Genomic DNA, 17,553 nt, shown 5'->3' with positions numbered 1-17,553 from the left:
GTTGTAGCCCATGGAGGAGGAATGTAGCATTGCTGTTTTGCATTTGAATTTAAATCAAATGGCTTTTAAAAAGGGCCTTTTTTTTTCCCTTTTTCCTTCTCTTCTCTTGCAGAAATAGTAATGACCTCCTAAAACAGTTAGCTAGTGGCAGAACTTGTCCATCAGGAAGCTGGGGATAAATGTATACATTTTACTTCCCAAATGAATGAGAACTGCTTTTCTTCCATTCTTTCAGATAGCTTTTGTGCCTTTTTTTTTTTTTAAATATATAGCTTGGTTTTGTGTTTTTTTTTTTTTTTTTTTTTTTTCCTCCTTCCCCCCTTGTGGACAGACTGCTAGTCCACCACTTTGGCACTTTGGAGACTTCCTGGAAGGGCATTTGTGTATCAGTCTTCTAGTTGAAATTGTGGGTCTTCATTGTGGTCATAGGGCTTTTCAGTGGCAGAGTCCACACTTTTTTAGAAGTTACTTTTAATATTATTATTATTGTTGTGGTTTGTTTTATGGACGCTTCTCTAGCGGGGTCTATTGAAAGCCAGTAGATATACTTCCTCTAGGAAATTCATCACCTGTCTCATCCTAAAATTTTTAAGGGGAAAAAATACCCCAAATTCAGACCTGTTTGTAATTGTCACTTGTCTAGAGTTGATTCCCTGCTGTAGTTTCGTTAGTTCTTCTTTTAGAGTGATTCTTGTTGCTTCTTGTTTAGCTGGAAGAACATTGTCAGTGCTGTCAGAAAAGGGCAATGTTACCTTTTTTGGTTACAGTAGTAGGGATGAGGTTCATTTTCGCTTTTTTCTAGTGTGCTTCTGATTTTTGAGAACAAATTTGAACCTTAGCCTGTTTTTTATTGTTATATTTCATGGTAACTTTTACTGGGATTTTAAAGATGCATTTTTGCATCCTGCTAAATGCAAGGCATCCCCTCAAAAGTAGCAAAGTAGTCTATTGACGTGTTGTAACTGAAGGTAAGTGGGTTTTTTTTCACCCCTTGAAATATCTACAGCTGCTTGAAGTGGTGATCCTCCAGAAAGAATTAGGAGCAAGTTCAGTTTCCCTATCCTAGAAACCCTGGAGTGGATCACGCTGGAGTTACATGTTAGAAAAAGGCCATGCGGTCACAGGATGCTAGAAGGTGATCCTGTGTAGCCTGTGTGCTCATTATTTATGAAGCTTTCTGGTTTCATTCATAAATTTCAGGCTTTGATTTGTGCTCAGTTCAATTTTTCTTTTTCCCGTTTCAGACTGCCAATGGAAATGTGGAAGCAAAGGTGGTTTGTTTCTACAGAAGAAGAGACATATCAAGTACACTTATTGTCCTGGCAGACAAACATGCAAGTAAGCTTGTTCGTGTTCAGGTCACTTGTACACAAAACTTCCAAACCTGGGTGGAAATTTCACTTCTACACAAAACTTCCCTACTTGGGTGGGAATTTGATGCTACAATTACAAGGGCCAATATTCTAATTTTAAAATTTCATTTTCCTGAATCCGTATCAAAAATTGCATTATTTGGCAGTTTTTTTTTCCTTTATAAAAGCTGTATGAAAATGTGAAAGGTTAGCTAATTTGTGGTCTTGTAGTTATCATGCGTGGTGGAGGTGACAGAAGTTTTCGGTTATGACTAAATAAAGGTGTGTCTTTTTTTTCTACTACCTTTTTTTACTAAAAAGCGAATTTTATAACTTGGGAGGAAACTATATAGCTTATTAGAAGGAATGCAAGAACGAAGGAAATACTCTTTTTAATTAGGAGAGAAAAATAAAATCCTTAAACTTTCTTCATGAGCAAACCAAGTAGCCTGAACATAGCCATCTTTAAATTTCAGCATTAGTAATGCTTTTCAAAGAAAATTCCTGTTAGCCAAACTGGATGTTTAAAGTGACATGGTTCTCCTCTAAACGTGTTCAGTAAATAGATTTTAAAAGCTAGTAAATCTTAGGGCATATTGTGTTGTGTGTTATAGTTCTCCTCAATTAGAGAAACAGATGAAAATTCTAGAAAGGGTGTGCAAAAAGAAATGTGTAAGTACAGGTTAGATATTTGTCTGTGTCTATAATCTGTAAGGCAAGAATTTAGAGGAACACTGAGGTAGTTCAAACAAAAGCACATGAAACAGCTGAGAAGCTGCTGCAGATGGGTGTCTTCCCAATTCAATTAAAATGGTGTGAGCCTGGTGCCTTAATTACCCCTCTAGAGGAATCCCCATCTCCAGCAGGATAATTAGTGCAACTTCCGCGTGAGGTTGGGCACTCTGGCAGGGATGCTTCCACTTCCAGCCCGTTGGACTCTGTAGAGCTTCATGACACCTTCCTCTGCCAGTTTTGGGTCTCTCATCCCATCCTTGAGAGTTTGTAGGTGCAGCACTAACAACAGTTGCCAAAAAACATATGTTCCAAAGGCAGAAGGGGGGAAACACACGGATTTACTCATCTGACTTGTTAGTAATGAAGTATGGGAGATTTAAGTGTTCACATTGCTGAAATTTGACATAAGGCATAGATACATAGTCAAATCAATCTGTGTAATTAAAGGCTTTGCTGTAGGCACATAGATAAATGAAAAAGAAGCAATCAGAGCTCCATATGTCAACAGTTGAGTGTAGGTAAAAAAGCATCATTGTCTTTTAATATACATCTCAGTATATGCAGGGATGGGCTGCAATGCCTACGTAGTGCCAGCCTGCACAGGTGTGCTGCGTGGGGATTAAGTCAGAGTGTAATGTCTTCAGCACTGTAATGCTGTTGGGGAAAAAAAGAACAGCAAAATTAGCTTTTTATAGATAATTTTAAATATTTTATTTTGTAGTTTTTATGTCCAAGTAAGTCTTTTTATTGCATTAGTAGAAACTACTGATTGGAAAACAGTCATGTGGCATTGAGGATAGATTTGACTGTGTTGCAGAACTGTGGTAGCAGGTAAAACCTTTTTGATATCTTAGTGCAGCAGTACTCATTTTATCCAAGAACGCTGAAGCTTGACCATAAACAACGTGACTATTGATTACTTCATCGGTGTCTCAGTTCAGTAGATTTAGTGAATGAAGCAGATAGAAATGACTCAAAAGAAATGCAGTGTTTGAGGCTGAAAAATCTTTCTTTGAGCCCAAGTGAGTGTTCTCTGAACCCAAAGGAACTGGTCTTTTTTTTTTTTCTTTCTTTTTCTGATAGGTTTTTTATCTCCCATGCAAACAAAAAATTCATTGTTCATTTTCCTATCTGTTTGAAAAATGGGAAAATTCTTCTATATTAATAAAGCCACTAGAAGAAAAAACAAAAAGCTAGGACTACCATTTAGTGTAAATTTTATTAGTAACTTTTTTTTTTTCCCTGTATATTTCCTTTTGAGGCAGAGCAAAATTGCCACTAAATGACTTCCATTTGTTTAGATGGATGCGTGGTTGTGTGGCTTCCGTTCTTAAGGAGCAAGAAGAGAGAACAAAATTATGCTTGTGAATAGCAGTTAGTCCTTTATTTTGGAAGAAATCTACATCCTGCATGACATAATGAAATTAATTTTTGTGGATATTAAGATTCTAGCAAAGATACTCAACACTGTCATGACTTTGAGTTCATTTCCATAGTCTCCTGTTGCCTCATTTTGATGCATGTGCAGTCGATGTCCGTATCTGCATCGCTGATCTTTTAACTGCCTTTGTTCAGCTGATTAATGGAGCTTTCTGGCTGCAGCCGTTTCTGGATTCACACAGTCTTATGTCTAAGATGCCTTTATTTGAGACCTGCTGTTGGGATCCGTGCAGCGAGGTGAACACTTATTGGGCAAATGCAGAAGAACTTGAACATGTAAAATAGGTAGTTTTATATATACATAATCTCAAGGGAAAAGAGATGTGACTATGGAATGGATGTTGCTCAATTTATTAAAAATAATAATTAAAAAACCTTTCTACTCTTTCCGATGGGCTGTATCAATATAAACAGAATTGGAAAAACCTTACATATGGTGTATTTTCTCATAACTCTTATAAAGAAGAAAAATGAATTGGAAGCCACCTATTCTGCAGCTGGAGGCATTAAAATTAGTACCTGATGTATGCAACCCGATTCCTGGATTTGATCTGTGATCTCTTACTATTTTTATCAAATGATATAAAGCCTGTCTGGGCTGTCGTATAAATCTTACGGCTGTATAATGGCTTCCATACATTGCTCACCCTTTTTATTCATAAGCCTCTTTAAGCACCTTGCAAATAATTCTAGGGAAATTCTCCACCTGTTTCTGAAACGAACCGGCTTCGCCAGGAGGAGACTACTCTTTAATGTGCTTTTCCAAAGACTTGGAGGTAGCTGACGTTAGAGCATGGTATGCAGATGAAAATGCAGGCAGGAGTGGGCGAGAGAGGGGAGCATTGACTTCTACAGCCGCTGCTTGCATTGCTAGTGGTGCTGTGACTATGTGCACGCGTGTACCCATACATACGTATATATGCACACATGCTCGCACTTTATGTATATTTACACAGACCCCCTGGGTAAATGGATGAGCAGTAGTCAGCGGTGGCCGCAGGACCGCGGAGCTGGTGCCAGCTGGGTGGCAGGAGCAGCTTTTGGCAGGTTTCTGGGGAGCTTCCAGCAGCTGGTGTTTGGGTGGCGCACGTACACGGCAGCGTGTTTGGGTACGCGCCGCAGCCGCCAAGAATACACGTCCTGCAGCAGGAAGGTGTCGGCACTCCGTCGCTCCCCGAGCTGCGTGCGGCCTCTGCGTCCAAACAGTTTCGTGTCTATGGAGTTTGTTTTTAAGTAACAGTAAGCAGTCAAATGTAGTTTGTCTGTAGACTCGCAAATGAGTTTCTAGCTGCTTTATTCCCACCTCCTTTGCTAATACCTGCTAATATTGCTGATTTCTTCAAATGCATCATTTCTACAACATCGTTCAGAGTTGTTGCGTCGGACTGTAGAGTCACCAAGATTTTAAAGCTCCCTTCACTATTAAAGAGACTAATCTGCAAATCGGGAGCTCTGAACTTTGTGTTTCCCTGCTATTTTGACCCCACGTTTTTTCCCACTTTTTAAAGTGGGTGGTGTTAGTGATAGCATGCTAACCAACTCCTCTGTTACTATAGACTTTCGTGTCTCCAAGGCCATACCTCGGCGTGAGCTCTCTGAACCTGGCTCCTCTATCTTGTTTGCCGTTGCTTGCCTGATTTCTGCTTGTGGGACCCGACACGGAGGCTGGAGAGAAAGGGCAGGTGCTGTCTCCCCCGGCGGTGCAGAGCCCAATCTGATCTGCATCACGGTGCTGTTCTTTCTGGAGTCTAGCAAATATTGATGTTTAATTTGGCATCTCATAAGCGCAGTCTTTCCGAATTACAATTTCTGCCTCTTGGGTTTCTCCTGCCAGTTCAGTGTTTACTTTCTGATAATTTTTCCCTGTATATGTTAGCTTTCATCCGAGTCTTGCTGTTTGTGACCAACCTGCCTGTCTTTGTTTTCAACAGAAAATCACCTCTGTGCTTTTTAAAAGTGCTTTTAAAAATAGTGCCATCCAGTATCAAATGCTACTTAGTCTGGAGCGCTCCTTGCAGCCCGTTGGTGGCTGCTGCCCAGCTGATGTATTCCTGTTGGTAGTAAGACTAAGTGTTTGGTCTTAAATCTGCATGAGCACATCTATCAAGCCGAGAGATTAATTTTGAAGTAAGACTTTATGAGCATGATTTAAGTCCCAGTATTAGTCCCGGTATACTGTATCTATTGCATACCCTCAGCGTGTATTCTGTAGTAGGGTCAAATGCAGGTAAACTGGTTTGAAAATTTATGTATTTAAATATATTTTATATTAATGTGTTGGGAGGGGGTGAGAAGATATGCCCACTTCTCGGGGGGGCACTGTTCTAAAGCCCCCTTCATTTAGCAAGCTGGAATAACTGAGCGATAGGAGGGGAAGCCCAGGGAGGAGGGACAGGCCGGCAGCAGGAGCGGCTCCAGGTCGCCCTGGGGTGCAGAGGCTATGGGTGACCCTGCTGCTAGTGCTGCTAGAGCCAGTCTTGCCTCCCTTCAGGGTCCCTTTAGAGGACCCCATGCCAAATCCAGCCCTGTCTTCTCTCCATGTGCATTTGCTTTTGAATGGGTTTGTCAGGTTCATTGGTATTAAATCATGTCTGTGGGAAGAAGAGGGAAGGTGCTTGTGTAGAGCTTTCTTTCCTCTTTCTTTTTTTCTTTCCCTAAGAATATTCCCGGCAATGTTGTATATGGAGCAAGGAGATGTGGTTTGTTACCTGTCAAAACAGCTCCTTTTAACTTGTGCCTTTTCATCCTGAGAGGCTGTGCTTAGCAGAGCTGGCTTAAGGAGCAGAAGCAACGGGTGCTGCCACCCTCCTTGTCTCAGTTACAAACTAGAGGCAGAATGAAATGCCCCTTGGAAGATGATGCTAGCTGAGGTTGGTGCAGTTTGGGAGATCAGCTCATTTTTGCTGCTTGGTTTCGTTTGGTTGCTAGGTTTAACTGACACACAGTTGTTGATATGCATAAAAAGGTAATTCTTGAAGGATGGCAGTTATTAAATGAAGGCATTGAGTGTTGAAAGGGGCTGCTTACAGTGTCTCACCTGTGTGCCACGATGCACTAGCCCCTTTCTGTGAAGGCTCTGGGCATTTTTGTGCCTCTGTGTTTCTGTATCCAGAGCTTTTCAAACAAGGTGGCTGGAGCCGTGCTGGCTTGTTTGTGGATTGCTGCTGCTGTATTTGTAGTGTAGCTCAGCAGCTGCAATACCAGTTTTCAGCTAAAGCAGAATTCACTTCAGCACATAAATTGCAGAACCCTGAAACTGGCACAAATGTAAATTCTGTGTCCTAGGAAAATGTTAAAATGTAAATGCATGCTGCTGTGTGCTTAGCAGCTTATGTGCTCTAATAGCTATGGCATCGTGCAGTCTGCTTTAATTATGCAACTTGCTTTTTGCTTTCTTGCTGGAGCTCCTTACCTGAGGGGCGTATAAACCAGTGGGCTGGTTTATATATATATATAGCATAGGCTTATATATATATAGTATAGGTTTATGTATATACAGTAAAACTCAGTGATAAATTGTGCGGGACCTGAAGGGTGTGCAGCGTTTTGTATTTGTTTGCTTGCTTGGTTGTTGTTGTTTTTTTTTTTTTTTTTTTTTTTTTTTTATAGTCACTCCTTTAGTCAGGGCGATTCAGACCTGAATGCAATTTAACATTTTATAAAATGTAGGTATCTTCTTTGTTTGTTTTCTTTGGGGATAACTTTGAGGATTATAGGTAACTAATCTTTAAGGGTACATTAATCACAGCTGTGCCCATATGTAAAGTAAGATTTCTTGGCAGCAACTGCTGAATTAAGCTGCAGGCATAAGTCTGGCCTTTGAGAATATTGCTGAAATAAAATTAGACTTTCATTATTCATATATGAAACTTTACACATCGTTATACTACAATCTGGGAAACTTTTCCGTGGTTTTGGAAAATATAGTAAAAATATAGTAACTGCCTTTATTTCCTGGGGAAGGGGGAAATCAAGTTTTCTCTTGCAGTCTTCATCAGGGGGAAGCTTCACTGCTGCTTTGGGGTATTTTGCCTACAACAGATTTATCTGGTGCAACGGAGAGGGATGAACACAGAGCATAAGGGTAAAGGTTCCTTACTAAAAAAAAAAAAAAATGCCCGGAGGTGCTTGTGGCCTGGCTGGGTAGGGTTGGTTACAAGGCAAGCTGGCCCCATTCCTGTTTATCTTGAGGAGGATCTATGGGATGTGGTTGGGGTGGACAGAAGAAAATACACCGAATAAAAGAATTAACCTATTCAGACAGCATTTCCCTTCTGAAGCTGCTGCAGTCAGGATGGGACAGTCTGTGGCTGTGATTCTTTTCTGAAAAAAGACTCGAGTATAGGGTCGCTGATACTTGGCAAAGGGAAAAAACTTTTTAATTTCAGTGCAACTCGCAGCTTGGTGACTGGTGTGACCTGTGTGTACCCGGCAACTTTGATTCTGATGGTGACTAATTAGAAGTGCTTACAGATATGATTTAAAGGATATATATTACTTATCTAATTGTTCAGCTCACTGAAATATGAGGGTTCAGACGAAGTTAGATTTCATCTATGTATTGTGCCTATTTCCTACTTAGTAGTTATGGAGGAGTGTGTTCTGTTTAGCCAAGAATCTCAGTACTTGCCCTGTGTTTCTGATGTTTAATTTGTCTCATTATGACTAGGAGAAATGGAAGAAGAGATGGAAAATCCAGAAATGGTTGACTTGCCAGAGAAGCAGAAGCACCAGCTGCGCCACCGTGAGTTGTTTCTCTCACGACAGCTGGAATCTCTGCCAGCCACACACATTAGGTAATGGCTATTTTCCTCCAATGCCTTTTATTCAAAATGCAGATGCCATTATGGTTATTCAAGTATTCTTCAATGTAAGACTAAATTTTGTGCATAACTTCTGTTGTACCATTTTGTGTATTGCACAAACATTCAAGATGCATGTTTTCTTGTCCTAAAATGTGATTTCTTTCTTCTTTTAGAGGCAAATGCAGTGTTACTCTGTTAAACGAGACAGAATCCCTTAAATCGTATCTGGAACGGGAGGTATGTGGTTTTTTTTTTTTTTTTTTTTTGGAATTGTCAAGCTTGAGCAGTTTGTTTTGGCACAACTTAAGACTGGTGGGTTTTTGCAGGGTGTGATGCAAAGGTTGTTCTTTTAATTGCTTAGCTGTAATGGACACTGGTAACTGGAAGCTTTAGGCTCAGTGCCGTTTTCTTTCTGATGTCTCTCTAGCAGGTTAGGCTTGTTGTGTACGTCCCAGGGGCAGTAATAAGTCTCTCGTGGTGTGGAGAGAACCCAACTTGTTTCTCCCTCAGCCTGGCATTCAGCAAGGAAGCAGAGGCTTGTTGCCCTGTGGCAAGAGAGGGTCCGAGATGGGGTAACCACGGGAAAGGAAGCAAATCAGCCTACTTTAATTCTGTATCTTTGCTTTCTCCTGAAATCTTAGAGATTTATGGTTAAATGGTTTAAGACCCATCTCTCCTTAGATGTATGAAGAACTTGTTACCCATTTTTTGAGTTCACTGCTTTATAAATAAAAGACTGTTTTAATTAGAAAACCCAACTGCTCAGGCTTCAAAATCTGAAGCAAGGAGTAGCATATGTACACATTTTTAAAGGACTCCAAAATATTTGCTGGTAGTTCTTCACATCCACCCTAGACATTTGGAGCCTTGAAAAACTGCTTGTCAGCTGATTTTTGTCATCTGCTGAAGTTTTAGCAATCTGGCTCCTTAAAAGTACCTTCAGCAGAAACTCTTTGAACTGAAACGTCTTGAGCTGTTAATCACTGTTCAGAATTTAAATCTTGTTTTGCTTTTTCAGGTATTTTTGTGGTTTTTAAACCCTACAGTTGTAATTCTCTGTTACTACCCTTATGTACTTTGAAGGGTGGTTAGGCCTCTGTGGGCTGCCTGCTGGGGTTGACAGTCTTGGAATTTCATTTAACAGTCTGGGGGTTTTATTTTTGGAGATTAGTAGCATTTATTTTTTCAAACTGTATATAGAGGAATAATAACCAAGCTTGGTATATTATTTGAATACAGCTATGAGAATCACATTTGCATCTGAAAATATTTGAATGTTATACAAGAGAGAAGTCTTGTAACTGAAAACAGTAGGGTAGTGGTCATGAACTGTCCTTTAAGAAACAAGGAAAAGACAGGTCATTTTTGCAGGGTGCACTCACTAGTCTGCCTCATAGGTCGGCGCTCTCAATGCATTTTTCCACTTTTTTAGTAGATATTTAAGCATAAGATTAATTTTAATCTGATGCTGTGGCTGAGGAGAGTTTTAAACAAGGCAGCTGGATTAAGAAGTCAGGCTTCTTTGTGGACAGCTAAACCAAAAACGTATCGAATTTGCCAAAGGCAGCGCATCATGCAGGGCCCGTTCCGTTCAGAAACGCTCCTTAGCAGCTACCAGGAGGATAGGCCAATTTGGAAGCAGAATCCAGTCACATGGAAGGTAGTTTGGATTAATCAGTGTGTAACTGTGGAGCAGGGATCCTCCTCGTAGCTCCAGCTCCCAATCCATTTTCATTATCAGCAGTTTCACAGGTAGGTACATAGAGAAGGGAACTGTTTTTCTCCTTAGCCATGCAGCTGCTGGGTGGCAGATGTAGGCATGGAAAGAGGTTTCTTCCTCTCATCCCTTTGAACCCTCCATGTGCGAGCTGAGTGACGTGGGTTATTTTTAAAAGGAGCAGGAGCTGAGAGATTTCGCAGAACGCGCGAGTCTCCCGAATGTCTCCTGTCACTTAGCGCAGCTCTTTGCCGTGGCGCAAGCTAACGTGGGACAGATGGCGAAGAAATCAAAAGCTCAAGAGCACAAATGCACTTGGGTGAAGGGTGAGGAGACTAAGAAAAGGAGGTAGCTGTTGCCCAGTGAATTGCTGGCAGTGGCTGGCATTGTTCTGAAGCCACAATTAATTCTCCCTTCGCTTTTAAAGTGCTTTTTAACACGGCTTCAGTCAATGAGGTATAAGCAGTTCTAGGGAATCTATTGTTGCATTTCTTGTACAGCGCGACCACTAAAAGTGGGTTTTCATCCCAAGGCTGTCTGCCCTGAAGGATGTTAAACGCTCAGACTCATGGAAATTTGGGGAAATAGAAGCCTAGCCAGATTATGGTTGTGTTTGTTTGCTTTCTTCCACGGCCTCTGTGTCTTGTTCTCTAGAGAGCTTCCCTAGGTGCTCTGGGGAGGAGGGAAGGGTTTGAAGGGGGGGCAGTGTTGGGGGTTGTGTAGGAAAAGTGAGGGCTTGGATGGGGGAAGGCAGCGGGAAAACTCAAATTTCCAGTGGACGTTAAATTCCCAGGGAGATGGAGAGAGGGGCAGGAGCATTAGATTTGCCTATTCTGCAGGAAGCTATTTCATATGTGCCCATCTGTTTCTCAGCCCTGCTATGATATATCCATGGGCTTGTATGCAATTTGCCTGCTGGGTAGATGTCTGGCATCTCAGTTCCATTTGGTACCCCCTAAAAATAAAGCACTACATAGTTAAAACATATTCCCCATTCACCCCGAATGACTTTATGAAAGCAAGGTTGCAAACTGTAATAACTAACCACTATTTTTGTACTGTACTTTCACTTTGAGCCATTTTTTTCTGCTGCTTCCTACTGGCTTTAGCTTTTGGCTATAGCTACTGGTAGTTATGGGCTTGGGTAAGAAGATTCGAGCATATGTGTCTGTATAACACTTTGGAGAAGTAGAAAGTCATGGTTTAATTTTAACTTTTGGCAGGTTGTTTTGATTTTTCCAAGCATGTAAAATGTTTTCTGGGATCTGAAGTTAAAACAGAAAACTCTTCTTTTTTTTTTCTTTTTTTTTCTTTTTTTTTCTCCCCCCCCCCCTTTTTTTGCCCCACTGTTGCATTAGCAACATACCCAGTTCTGACAGCTAGAACAGGCTCAGTGGTTTCTGCAGAACTGTGCAATTTTGTGCACTCCAGCCTCACCCACACGTGAACCAAGACCAAACGGGACCAGATATCACAGACAGCAGTAGAAAAGGATGGGTTTTATATTGTAGAAGATTATTCCCTTCCCCCCCCCCTCCCCCCCCCCCCATTTTCCCTTGTTCCTGCCCCAAAAAGGTGTCGGAGGAAAAAGAGTGCTCAGAAACACATAGTCTGTTTGGATGTTTTACCGTGTTATTCTCATTAGGCCACTAAATACACAGTTATAATGTATAAAGGAGATAATATAAGGCATCCCTCAGTCAAATCTCACAGCAGGAAACCCCTGCAAAATGAATGTTGTTCCCTACCCAACAAAGACAGTGTTAAGAATCAGGCTGCAGAATCTGGCCTTCCTCGGAGCCTGCAGTTTGGTTACACTACAGTGTTTGGTTTGTATATTTGCTGGGCAATGTGCCTGGAAAGCATTGCTGTGGCACCGTATATACTTTGTCCTACAGTTAGGTATTTTGGAGCAGGAACAAGTAAAACACTCGCTATATTTATAGTGTGGAAGTGGGCAAGACAGAACCTTGTTCTACACTTGATATATGCAACAGTAGAGCCTCAAAATATTATAGTGTCTTGAACTTTGTGTGTCAGGGAGCAGGAGACCCAGATTTCCTTGCTCAGCTATAATATAAATGAGCTTTCATCTGCTCTGAAGCTTCCTCCTGTTGGTAGGTTGATGTAAGCTGACCCTGGTGCCTGTGGGAGCTGGATCCAGTGTTGTCAAGAATGTCGCTCGTTTAGGAAGAATCCCAGTGGGACAGCACCCCCCCCCCAAAACCCTCCAGATGATGGGACGGGGTGTTAGAACAGGCTGTTGCCAAGCCCTAGCTGTGACTCTTACGCTGTTGTGATAATATAACGTGAGATTGTTTCTACCCCTAAAATAACTACTGTCACTCTGGGAGAACGGGCTGTGTTTTCTGCTGGAGGACATCAAGGCAGATTCTTCCTTCGCCTCGTCCTGCGTCTTGTTCCGTGGCGGTGCTTTATACACGGTGCTTGCTTGAGTAGCAAAGCCGGTTTGACTGGCTTGCTGTTCTTTTCCTTTCATAGTCATTGATCTCTCCTCTGAAAAATGGTGATTTTATTAAAGTGCAGCACGAAGGGTAGAGCTACTGCGTTTCAATTCTTCAATTCCGTAATTGGATGCAAGATGCATTAGACATTTAGAGAAAACATGGGAGACCTCCCCATTCTGGCATCAGTTGTGTGCCATGAGCAGGAGGGCTGTGGAAGCAGAAATAACAGAGAGAACCTCTCCTAAATGAAGATAAACGGGGCTAGAAATGCTGCCTTTCTTCTGAGGAATGGACCCAGGCTCTGATGTTTCACTTAGTAGCTATAGCGAAGTTCTGATCTGCACTAAATGGTTTAATCACTTATATCACATAGTTAAGGAGTTACGTTTGTGGTTGCTTTCTTCTGCCACCCTGGCTAGTCATTCTTATTCTGGTAAGAACTTTCATTTTACATACTGCAAAGGGGATGTGCTCACTTTAGTTGTAAAGATTTTACATTAAGGGAACTGAGGGAACTGCTCTTTTTTTTTCTCTCTCTTTTTGAGGATGGCTCTTGCACTTTCAACATAAAAGAAAGTGAGAGAATTTAATGCTGGGTTTTAAAAATGATGCTTTGATTTTTGTTTGTTCACCTGTTTTTTAAATTATATATCCAGGTAGCAAAACCAAACTTGAAAGCTTGCTAGTATGTCTGTAAAGCTTAAAATAAAAGTTAATAATACTGTGTACTTTCTCATTCTTGTTTTATTTTTAGGATTTCTTCTTTTATTCACTAGTGTATGATCCTCAACAAAAGACCCTACTTGCTGACAAAGGAGAAATTCGAGTTGGCAACAGATACCAGGCAGACATAACAGACTTATTAAAAGAGGGTAATTTTCCTGATTTACTTGGAATTGTCAAAGGGCGATACTGAACATGGCCACTTGCATGTGTGCAGCTGGAGTGGGTACGGGCGATGGAGGCCTCATCCCCAGGTCCTCTGTAGAGGGGTGGCCTGATCAGTTGGAGACTGAAACTGTTGCCCGCTGAAAGCAATTAGTTATCTATAAAACCAGGCTTGAAGTGGGCATTTGTCCAGATCATAAAAGTTGTTGAAACAAATTGAATTAATTGGCTCTCTTAGAGCTTACGATCTTTTTATTAAGACATTTCTGAATTTCCATGGGAAGCACAAATTTCCATTGCGCCTGCAAAAGCCTTTTGTGTTTTAAATCAAGCCTCACTTCCCTATGAGGGCCCCTCCCAAATTATTACCAATTAAATGCTGTCTCTCCTCATCAATTTGCCCATTACTGCTGGGTGCCTTTTTCCTAAGAGCCCTCTCCCCAGCTGTTAGTCTTGGCTGCCATCCTAGATTTCTCACCTACAGAAGAGGCAGGAGGAAGGATTTGCTGGCCTGACCGTGCTGTATCCACCAGAAGCCCGGCCCGAGGAGCAGGGAGCTGAATAGTAACTTGGTTTGGATTTGTCGTTGCACCCCCCTGCAGATCCAGAAATGTGTGTGTATAAAACCTGAGGGCTGGGGCTGCAGGTCTCTACCTGCTCCTTTCTGAAACACACGTGATGTGGAGATGCCTCCCGACATCCTCCGCCCGAAAGAGCAGGGAGTGGGAATCACACTGGAAGGACTTTCGCCAGACTGTCTATATGGGCAGAGACACGAAGGCTCTTCCATCTTTGCTTAGGAGCTGCGTTCATGCTGTTGGCCTGATGTTAGAACAGGCAGAAGGATGGTCAGGACTTTTGTTTAATTTGCCTGCGAAGCTGGAATTTATTCAGCAATTCAGCTCGCCTCCAAAGTGAGGATGAACTAAGTTGAAAGGCATTCTCTTCCTCAGCAGGCCAAGACAGGGCTTGGGAGAAGGATAATCTCCAGATGTTTTAAAGGGAAGGGTACCAAAAAAAAAAAAAAAAAGCCTTAGTAGCTCCTGTGCTTTTTCAGGGTGTTTAGATTTGTGTAGAGTCAAGAAAACAGAAGTAAGAGAGTCCGATGCCATGAGTTCCCCCTTAGGATGCTGGCACAGTTCAAACAGCTCCTCTGCCTGCACGGAGCAGCTGGGAATGCCTCTCTGGATCTTCTGCAAGTTAGAGAGGAGAGGGAGAACCTGGGGAGAGGGACTGATGAGAAACTGTCCAGTGTAGAGAAAGATGTACAGTGCTCCCCCTTACATGTGCCCTTGGAAAGCGGTTCCCGAAGATCTGATCAGGTCGGATGAGCAGGGTCTGTCCAGCTGCGAGGTACAGCTGACACTGTCAGAGACAAATGGGTGAATCCAGCTTGAACTTTTACTGCCTGTAAAGCAGGGAATCCCAGGATGGCTCAGCAGTTGAGTTATTGTGAGATTAAAAAATATAGAAACTGTTTCTATTTTGAAATGGGCATACCAAATATTTCTAACTTGCTTTTCAAACAGGCGAGGATGATGGAAGAGACCAGTCGAAACTTGAAACAAAAGTTTGGGAAGCCTTTAACCCACTAGTAGACAAGCAGATAGACCAGTTTCTGGTGGTGGCACGGTAAGAGTGTTTTACCTCTTCTTTGAATAAGTAAATTTTAATAACACTTCTTTTCCAGCACTATTTATATTCTTTGTGCTTTGCTAATGTGGGAGTTAGTTTTGGTTGCTTGATTTACGTGCTCTGTTTGGTAATGATGGGTGTTTTACATGCTTTGCGGGGAGTTGCATGACTCAGAACAGCTACACAGATTTACGTTTCACAGTTAATAACTTTCATAAAATAAAAGCAAATGGCACATAAACATTATCCTGTAATGACTGAGGTTTTTCAAATGCTTTGGACATGTGCAGGGGACTTCAGTGAACTAAATTCTTGATGGTTCATTACTCAGTTCATTTTCTCCCTTTAAGTCAATGACATTTCAACATCCAATATTTGCTTAGATGAGATGTCTCATAAAATACTTTCTTGATGGAGTCTAAGTGGCTCTGTAATGCCTAGATTCAAGTAGGTAAGCCCAGCAAAGCAAGGCCTGTAAATCTATAGCTACATGGTAAAATGTATGGGGATTTTTTTTTGATGTTTTATTGCTTTTGGCAGCCCAAATCAATCTTTGTGCATCAGCTTCTTTTTAAAGTGTTGTTGAACTTCTACACCATTGTGCATTTGTATGAACAGAAGCGTATACTAAATTTTAGCCCCCCATTGCAACCTGTGACTGAATGATTCTAACCATCAAAGAACAATAATGCGCTTCAAATTCTTCTTGTGTCTGTTAAGCAAATTTAGGAGTGTCTGTAAGTGAGGGAGGAAGATGATTTGAGGAGATGGATAATGACGCCTCCCAGGGTGTTTAGTCAGTGGAGAGGGTTATCACTGGGTAGGGGTAGGAACACTGGAGCTGATCTGTAAGAATTTGCCCAGAGACATGTTCTATTTCTGATCAAAACTGCTGAATGATGCCACAAAAGTGCATTTATTGGAGTAGTAAATACATTGAGCAAGTTGAATGATATAAACTTGAGGGTGGGAGGGAAGGTAGTGAGGAAAATGATAGAGGAGCAAAATGCAGGATTTCAGGGATGCAACATGAGAAATGGGTGTACTCAGAAATGTTAACAAAACATCTTCTCTCTGTAATCTGAAGATCAAACTCACCATTATTATAAATTATGGGTCATTTGGACATGCTAATCTGTTCCGAAGAAGTTTAAAGTGTTTGGTTGGCTGCTTGATTGTTCCATAACATGAAACCAAAAACAAAACGTGGCTAGTTAAGTTAAAAATGTTAATTGCTGTCTAGACTGAAGAAAATCTCCCGTGCAAAACCACTGTTCTTGGTAGCTCTCTGACCATTTGCTACGGCCTCCTTGGTGTGCTGCTACAGCTGCCAGAGGATTCATGCTGTAAACAGTCCCTGAAAAGATCAGTGTCAAGATTGCTGTTGTCCATAATCAGAAAATTGACCCAGTTTATAATTAGACCCTACAAAAAGAAGTACCAGCTCAGCTAAGGCAGGCTGCGAGGCAGGGACAGGGGGTGGCTGTCACTGAGAAGTGCTTGAGGATTTCTGTAATGCCTCTTCCTGTTTTGTGTGTGAGCCTGGTATAGATTAGGTTATTTCGTCATGTGTGTTTGTGCATAAAAATTTTTATATATGTTACGTAAAAATATTAGATTATACTTTTAAAATAAAGGACAGATTTAATTTGTCTGAAACTTTTAGAAAAATGATTGGCTTGCTGCATTTCTCTTCTTTCTGGTTTTGGCACATGTCTTTGTACCTTTGGACAGTCAAGCACTGCTCTCTCTTTTGTGTTCATAAAGCTTGATTATAATCACTCTCTGTTAAGCCTTATTTCAGGGAGCTCCTCAGAGGCAGGGGATGAGAGAGTTCAAACCCACCCATTTGTGATTCCTGAGTCTTTCACCATTTTTCCTCCTACGCCTAAGCCTATTTGGCCATATGACCTAAGCAGAGTAAAGCATTCATAACAAACCACATCTGAGGAAAATGGTCTCTGGCTCAGAACTAGAGCCAAGCCATATAATCTTGTTACTGAGAAATGGGGTCTGCTGCTCTCAAGAAGTGTTGGTTGGGTATTTACACTTATGCTCGTCTCGCGTGCAAAGTTAATGCTCTGTTTGGTTTCTTTTAGGTCTGTTGGTACGTTTGCCCGAGCACTAGATTGCAGTAGTTCTGTCAGACAGCCAAGTTTGCACATGAGTGCTGCAGCGGCCTCGCGGGACATCACGCTGGTGAGATTTTAAGAGGATCTTAATGTTTTTGAAAAGAGGTCTAAAAAAATACTCACCTCTGCCCTAGCAGCTGGCAGAGGTAGAAGGGCAGATGGACTGTATCCATGGCCTCCTGTGGTCCAGTCTATATGCAGGAGTCCTTTATCTCCATTTAAAGTAACTTTGTCTGCCCTTGTGACTCCTGTGATCCAGGCTATTTCTCCAAGAGGTTCTGGTTTTATTAAAACATTTGACCATGTTCTGCCCAGCCCATCTCCTACATAGACCTAGGGGCTGTCTTGAAAAGAATGTGAATGATAATCTGCCTGTCTGCA

The 17,553-nt window shown here is 41.6% G+C and overlaps 1 protein-coding gene across 3 annotated transcripts in view; it reads left to right on the top strand.

Annotated features, from left to right (window-relative positions):
- MTA1 (metastasis associated 1) overlaps positions 1–17,553 on the top strand; it is a 73,048-nt gene that overhangs the window by 17,357 nt on the left and 38,138 nt on the right. For all 3 annotated transcript variants that reach the window (XM_088524405.1, XM_088524406.1, XM_088524407.1), the window contains exons 3-8: positions 1,245–1,338; positions 8,197–8,323; positions 8,506–8,569; positions 13,272–13,389; positions 14,935–15,037; positions 17,140–17,239. In XM_088524405.1, coding sequence (XP_088380531.1) covers positions 1,245–1,338; positions 8,197–8,323; positions 8,506–8,569; positions 13,272–13,389; positions 14,935–15,037; positions 17,140–17,239 — 606 coding nt within the window. The remainder of the gene's footprint in view (positions 1–1,244; positions 1,339–8,196; positions 8,324–8,505; positions 8,570–13,271; positions 13,390–14,934; positions 15,038–17,139; positions 17,240–17,553) is intronic.

Source organism: Tinamus guttatus, unplaced genomic scaffold, assembly GCF_059628265.1.
Source record: "Tinamus guttatus ecotype Peru unplaced genomic scaffold, ASM5962826v1 Tinamus_guttatus_pri_ptg000211l, whole genome shotgun sequence".
Taxonomy (NCBI): Eukaryota; Metazoa; Chordata; class Aves; order Tinamiformes; family Tinamidae; genus Tinamus; species Tinamus guttatus.
The sequence above is the reverse complement of the archived record's forward strand: the minus strand, read 5'-3'. Positions and strand labels throughout refer to the sequence as shown.